Below are 6,563 nucleotides of genomic sequence, written 5' to 3'. Positions count from 1 at the left end.
GGGGGGGGGGTGGTAGCAGAAGTAAGGTAGTGGCAGTAGCAGCCTGTGCCGCCGGCGCCGGAGAGAGCGCCGGGCCCCCTTTCGAACCCTTCTTGGAACCTTCTCGGAAGCTTCCGCGTAGGCCCCGCCCAAGCCTGCGCCGCCGGAGCCGGAGAGGTCGTCCGGCCGCGGCCGCCCGCGGTGGTACGAGATGGACACGTGGGCGCGCGAGGCGTCGCGATGAAGGCGATGAGTCTCGGAGGCCTCCGCGAGCGTTGCGGGACGCTTCTCGGAAGCTTCCGCGTAGGCCCTGGAGTACGGGTTCCTCCTCTGAGGCTCCTTTGAGGGGCGTCGATGAGAGCGGCGCATCCGGGGAGGGGTGAACGAGCATGAGGCGGCGGGGGAGAGGATCGCGAGGCGGGAGGAGGTGACGCTCGGCGATCCGGTTGCATGGATGGGGGAGTGGCATGGCTTCAAGGGGAGAGGGGGGGGGGGGGGGGGCATGGCACCTTGTGCGGCGAGGGGAGTTGGGAAGAGGTGCCCAGCAGCCCTAGTGGATGCAGGACGGAGGCCGCAGAGCGGTAGTAGCTCGCGGATCTCGCGGATCTGGCGGTGTGAGGCATGGGCGTGATGGCTGTGGAGAGGGCCCGTTGCGCGTTGCTTGGTCCCTGTGCGCAGCGCAAAGCAGCTGGTGTGCAGTGGTGGATGACTGAATCTGTGCAGTCCCGTGATGTGTATGTCCCGAGGTCACACGCAGAAAAAATTGTTCCTGTTACGAAAAAGGGAGCTACTCGAGGTCACACGCAGACTTCTGGACTGTCCTGTGATGGCATCATGTGTCTGATCGTAATACTGGTGCAGTCTGCAGATCGCAAAATATGAAATTAATAGAGTATGTGCACGCACAAAATATACACAAGCTCCAACCTCCAAGCGTACCAGCGGCGCGACCTGGAGAAGTTGAGAGAAACAGAGCGCACGAAACGCGATGCGGCATGCGCAGAGCGGGAGAGCGCACGCACCCACGACGGAGGTCGGAGCCAGACGTATGTGAGCTGGAGAGTATGTTCGCCAAAAATCAAGAGTGAAAAGATCTACGAGGCGAAGGGCCCCCTTAGCCGCACGCTCCCCTTCCTGCCCAGCGGCGACAGCGTCGTCACCGAGTCCGCTCGGATGCTGAGCTCAATCGTGGTGCCGTTGCTGACGGAGCGGCGCGACGAGGCGTCGGCCGCCCCCGTCTCAGGTGGCGGCTGGACACTAACGCGGCCCAGCGGTGCTTCCCTAGAGGCCTCGGGGGCGAGGGAGGACTCGGTGTCGGTGTGGCGGGGGCTGGTCGCCCGCAGGAGCTCGCCGCCGTCAGTCCTCCTGCGGACGCTCGTGCGGGGGGGGGGGGGGGGACGGTTGTGGTTGTGGTTGTGGTTGTGGTTGTGGTTGTGGTTGTGGTGGTGATGGTGGCGGCGGTGGTGGCGGCGGCGGTTGTGGTGGTGGTGTGTGGGTGGTGTGTGTGTGTGTGTGGTGTGGGGGGGGGAGAACGCCTCGTGGCCAAGGGGTCGTCCACCCAGACCTTGAGCTGCCCATGAGACGACTGCATCATTGCGCGACGCCGCGCGCGCGCCCGCGACCTCTTCCAGCACACCGCCAGCGCCGCGAGCAGACCAACGAGCGCCACGGCGGCGGCGGCGCCGCCGGCAGCCACGGGCACCATGCTTTGCCGCGGCGCCTGCGCCGGCTCGTCGTCGGCCAGGAAGGCGCCTGGCAGGTGCGGCGGCAGCGGCGACGCCGGCGGCAGTTGCGGCAGCGGTGGCGGCAGTAGCGGCAGCGGTGGCCAAGGCGCTGGGGACACGGAAGGTAGCGGCGATAAGTTGGGCGGCGGCGGGGGTGCTGGCGACGGCGGCGGCGGCGGCGGCGGGGGCGGCGGCGGGGGCTGTGGCGGCGCTGGTGATGGCGGCGGCGAGGGTGGCGGCGGCGGCAAGGGTGGCGGTGGTGAAGGGCGCGGCGGCGGTGACGGCGGCGGCGGCGGTCGGCTCGGGTCTCCCACGGGCACGAGCGGCGGACCTAGCGGCGGTGGAGGGGAGGGCGGCGAGGGTGGAGGCGGCGGGGGTGGCGAGGGGGGCGGGGGCGGCGACGGCGGCGGTGATGGTGGCGGGGGCGGGGGCGGCGAAGGTGGCGGCGGCGGCGGGGGCGGGGGCGGCGGCGAGGGCGGCGGCGACGGTGAGGGCGGTGGAGGCGGCGGCGGCGGCGGCGACGGCGGTGGCGGCGGCGGCGGCGAAGGTGGCGGCGGCGGCGGTGATGGTGAGGGCGGCGGCGAGGGAGGGGAGGGAGGTGGTGACGGCCAGCAAGCTGGGCACGGGTCGCAGCCGCAGGGCCCGTCGCCTTCCCCATCGCACAGTATCCCACTGCACACGTTCGGCGGCGCGGGCGGCGCTCCGTATGGCGCGCACGCGCCGCAGGCCAACACCTCCTCTACCGCCGCGACCTCCTGGCACGCTTCGAGCTCAGAGAGCTCATCTCCAGTGTTCATTGTGCCATCCTTCCCAAACTGCCGCAGGTACTCGATCCGACCACCGCAGGTGGCGTCAAAGTTATCATCTATAGGAGCGATCTGCTCCAAGATCGCATCAGTGCAGGTCTCCACTCCACAGGGCGACGGCGGTCGCGCAGGCGGCGGCGCAGGCGGAGGCGGCTGCGGCGACGGTGGTGGCGAGGGCGAGGGCGAGGGCGGCGGTAGTGGCGAGGCGGAGGGCGGCGGTGGCGGTGGTGACGGCGAGAGGGAGGGCGGCGGCGAGGGCGAGGCGGAGGGCGGTGGTGACGGCGAGAGGGAGGGCGGCGGCGGCGAGGGCGGCGGCGGCACTGGGGGCGGTGGTGTCGGTGGCGGCGGTGACGGCGGTGGCGGTGATGGCTGCTGGAGTGGGGGTTCAGCTCCTCCGACCCCTTCCTCGCTTGGTCCTGCGGGTGGATTCCGGGGAGGGTGCGGTGGGGGTGGGAATGGGCGAGGTGTGAGCGGCGGCGGTGTAGGCGAGGGCAACACGGCAGGCGCTGCTGACGGCGGCAGCGGCAACAATGCCGGCGGCGTCGGCAGAGGAGGAGAGGGCGGAGGGGAGGGCGGAGGCAACGGCGGCGCTTCCGGTGGCGGCGGCGCTTCTGGCGTCGGCGCTGGTGGCGGAACCAACGGCGGTTGTTGGAGTGGAGGCGCGGATGGCGGCACCGGTGCCGGTGATGGTGGCCACGGCGGCGGTGGATGGGGTGGCGGCGAGGGCGGTGATGATGGTGGTTGCGGCTGCGTCGATGGTGTCGGCTGCGGCGATGGCTGCAGCAGAGGAGCGGAAAGCGGCGGCGAGGGCGGAGCAGTGAGTGGTTGGGATGGGGCGCTGTCGGCGCCTGGAGGAGTGGACATCACCACGTAGATCGCAGGGAGGGGTGGCCTAGGAGAGAAGGGTGCCGGCGTGAAAGGCGGACACACAATTATTATTATTATTGACACGCAAGTTAGAAACAACTTAAAGAAAAGGCCCACCGTAGTGAGCGTCGGACTGGTGGTTCGATAAAATGAGTTGGTGGTTCGACACCGAGTTTGAAAGCGTCATTGTGTGCCCGCCTTGCGTTGTTTCATAGGCGTAAAAGAATTTAAACAAGCGAACTCTCTCTCACAGCAGACAGGCAACAAAAGAACTCTCTCTGCGTAAAAGAATTCAAGTGGCGCTTTTTGGAGCTTGCCAGTTTTTTCGCTTTCTTTCTTTCCGCGCCCGCTTGGGACTTGGCCTGCAATGCTCGCATTGGAGCTCCTGCCTACCGTCGCCATCGCGTACACACTCTCCGAGCTCGTCAAGCCGCGGCCGCAGCGCTGGGTGCTCCTGCGGCACATACGCGCCGGCGTAGAGCTCTCGTCACTACTCTTCTCGGCCGGGTGTGGCTGCGCGGGCCTGCTTCTACTCCTCGTGGTCGGAGCGCTCTCCCTGACCGGAGGAGACGACGCCGACGATCCCGGCCGGGTCGTACTGTCGCGCTACGATCAAGCCGCCCTGTCAGAGGCGAGGAGCGACGCGGTTTGTGCTAGATGCATGAATGCCTGCCCATTGGCATTGCCAATCATCCCACTGCAGCAATGTTGAGGCTGTGCCGTCTCCCGGTGCAATTCCCATGCCAGGCGCGCGAGCTAGTCTGCATGGCAACCTTCACCGCGCTCGCCTACTTCGATCTCCGCGCGCGCTGCGTGACGACGCGCCTCTCGTGGCTCTGGTGCCGCGCGCATTGGGCAGCCCCGCGTATATGATCATAGGACCCTTTTTGTTGAACACTTTCTCTCCCGACCCACGTGCTCAGGTTCCTTCGCGCGGCGAGTGCAGCAGCGGTGAGAGCTCTGCTACGACGCACCGCCGTGGGCAGCCCCTGTTTCAGTGACATTGCCCGCTGCGAATCAGGTTCGCACGCTCTGCTACGTGGCACCGCTGGTGGCAGTGCTGTTGGTGCTTCCATTCGTGCTCCTCTGCTCGGCGCTGCAGCGGCTCGGGCTCAGCGCCGCCGCCGCGTGGCTCTCTGCCGGTAATGGAGCCATGTCGCCATATACCATCAGAACCCACGCCCAATCCGCTCGCTCGCTCTTTACACCCCACGGGCTCGCTCGCTCCTCTCGCCCGCTTGCCCAAGCCACCGAGTACTGCCGGGGCTCCGCTGTGGTCAGGGCCTGCCGACTACTGTTTGCGTTACGGGCCTTATGTTTCCGTCTACTGGCGAGACGCTTAGCCGCGACGCTTGGCCGAGATGGCATATGCCGCTGATATTTGGCCAAGGTGTAGACGGGTTCCCCTAAATGTGCCCGAGGGGCTGCTCTTAGTATACGCCCCTCGGCGGCAGGCTGATCAAGCGCGACTTTGCAGCCTCACGTGCTGCCCAGCTGCCCCTCCTGCCGACCGCATCCGGCTGGCGAGCTGGCGAGGGGGAGGGCGACGGCGGCAACACGGGCTTGGTGGCGGGGATCCCGACCTTCTCGGGTATCCGGCGCTCGATCGGCCTTAGGCAAAGGCCGCGAGGCGGCTGCCACGAGCGACGCCCCTTCCTTCTTTGCAGCGCTGAAGCGAGATTTGGCGAAACTCGTCATACAGCCTATGCGCCGCGACCGTGTGTGGCTGAGGCCCCGACGCTTCTCTTTCGAACAGGCCCTCGACCGCACGCTGCGCAGGGCTGACGAGAGGCGTCGCGGCGGCTGCTGCGGCTGCGGCTGGTGCGGTGCGCTGGGCGCTCTCATGACGGTACTCGTGATTTGCTCAGTGGCCGTCGGCGCACACGCTTCTGCCCATGCAGGGGAAGGGGGGGGGGGGGGGGGAGGGTCGTGACCCCACCATCTCGCGTGGTAGGTGCGGTGCTGCGGGCCGAGGCGGAGCTGGAGGCAAGAGGGGTGCGAATGGTGGTGGCGGGCCGCGGCGATGACGACCGGTTATTGCGTCTGTTTCGCGCCGCGGGGGAGGAATCGGTTGCGGCGAGGCGCAGCAGGCACGCTATGCTGGAGTCCGCCGGGGCTGAAGCGCGACTTCGCGAGTAACCTGAGAGATTTCACCCAACCCCTCCCGCGTCGACTGTGCAACACCTCCTGCAGTCGATGACAAGAAGACAGCTCTCTCGCACGCGCCAAGCGCGCGTGGGCGAACGCGCTTCTTTTAGAGCTGAGATAGCGCCTTGCTTCGATGTTGCTCGTAGAGTCTAGAGACGTCAGCTACGTCTTATATGTCAGTAAACTTCATGTCAGAGAGGCTAGTGCCATTTCACTCTGACACGCTAATCTTGAAAACGTCTCCAACGGAGCTCCGTGTTGCTTCCAGCGCCCTCCCCCGCGCTCCCTGCGGCCATGGCCGATGCTCCTAGAAAGAGAGGTCATCTGGCTACCGCGAGAGCGACCCAACTCGTCGACATCGTCCGATGATGGTGCCGCAAAGTCAGCCTTCGGAGGCTATCGTGGGGTCGAGCCGCCGGCAGTAGCCGTGACATGTGGTTCCACCACCCCTCGTAGGCTTTGCCTCTGACCGCCACCGTTCCCAGGCTGCCTAATTGGATGGAAAGGAAGGCTCGGCGAGCGTATAGAAGCGTGCTCGACCTCGTCGTGGCAGCCTGTACGGCAGCGCTGGTAGGCGCGATGAGCGTCGTGCCACCTGACCCGAGACGGGTCGCAGGCGTCGTACCGAGCGCGTCGAGACCGTGTCCTGATGTGATCTGCACGGGTGAGTCACGTCGGCGTCAAAGGAGCGACGTGCGACCTGTCAGAGCTTGATCTCCAATCTCAGCGGCGTCGAGTCGTCTCCGGCGGCGACAATTTTGTCCCTCCCCAGGACGCACAGAGGCAGCTGAGATTGGAGATCAAGCTCTGACAGGTCGCACGTCGCTCCTTTGACGCTGACGTGACTCACCCGTGCAGATCACATCAGGACACGGTCTCGATGCGCTCGGTACGACGCCCGCGACCCGGTTTGGGGCAGGGGGGGAGGGGGTATTTGGGCCCTTCAAGGGGGGGGGTGGGGGTGTTGACCCAGGGGGGGGACCCCTTTTTTTGGGGCGCGCGGGGGTGTTTTTTTTTCCCTAAAGGGGGGGGGGGGGGG

At 66.8% G+C, this 6,563-nt stretch overlaps 2 protein-coding genes across 2 annotated transcripts; one reads left to right on the top strand and one right to left on the bottom strand.

Annotated features, from left to right (window-relative positions):
• Positions 1–1,073: 1,073 nt before the first annotated feature.
• EMIHUDRAFT_215778 (hypothetical protein) lies at positions 1,074–1,557 on the bottom strand (the record flags this gene model as incomplete). The annotated part of the gene is made up of 2 exons (XM_005762881.1): positions 1,074–1,344; positions 1,544–1,557. The coding sequence occupies 2 exons, from the start codon at positions 1,555–1,557 to the stop codon at positions 1,074–1,076; spliced, it is 285 nt and encodes a 94-aa protein (XP_005762938.1).
• A 2,186-nt stretch (positions 1,558–3,743) lies between these two features.
• On the top strand, positions 3,744–4,719 carry EMIHUDRAFT_215777 (hypothetical protein; the record flags this gene model as incomplete). The annotated part of the gene is made up of 5 exons (XM_005762880.1): positions 3,744–4,022; positions 4,124–4,215; positions 4,300–4,327; positions 4,398–4,518; positions 4,658–4,719. The coding sequence occupies 5 exons, from the start codon at positions 3,744–3,746 to the stop codon at positions 4,717–4,719; spliced, it is 582 nt and encodes a 193-aa protein (XP_005762937.1).
• Between the last annotated feature and the right edge of the window lie 1,844 nt (positions 4,720–6,563).

Source organism: Emiliania huxleyi (genome assembly GCF_000372725.1).
Source record: "Emiliania huxleyi CCMP1516 unplaced genomic scaffold EMIHUscaffold_66, whole genome shotgun sequence".
NCBI classification, from domain to species: Eukaryota; Haptophyta; order Isochrysidales; family Noelaerhabdaceae; genus Emiliania; species Emiliania huxleyi.
This window is presented reverse-complemented; position numbering and strand designations above follow the sequence as displayed.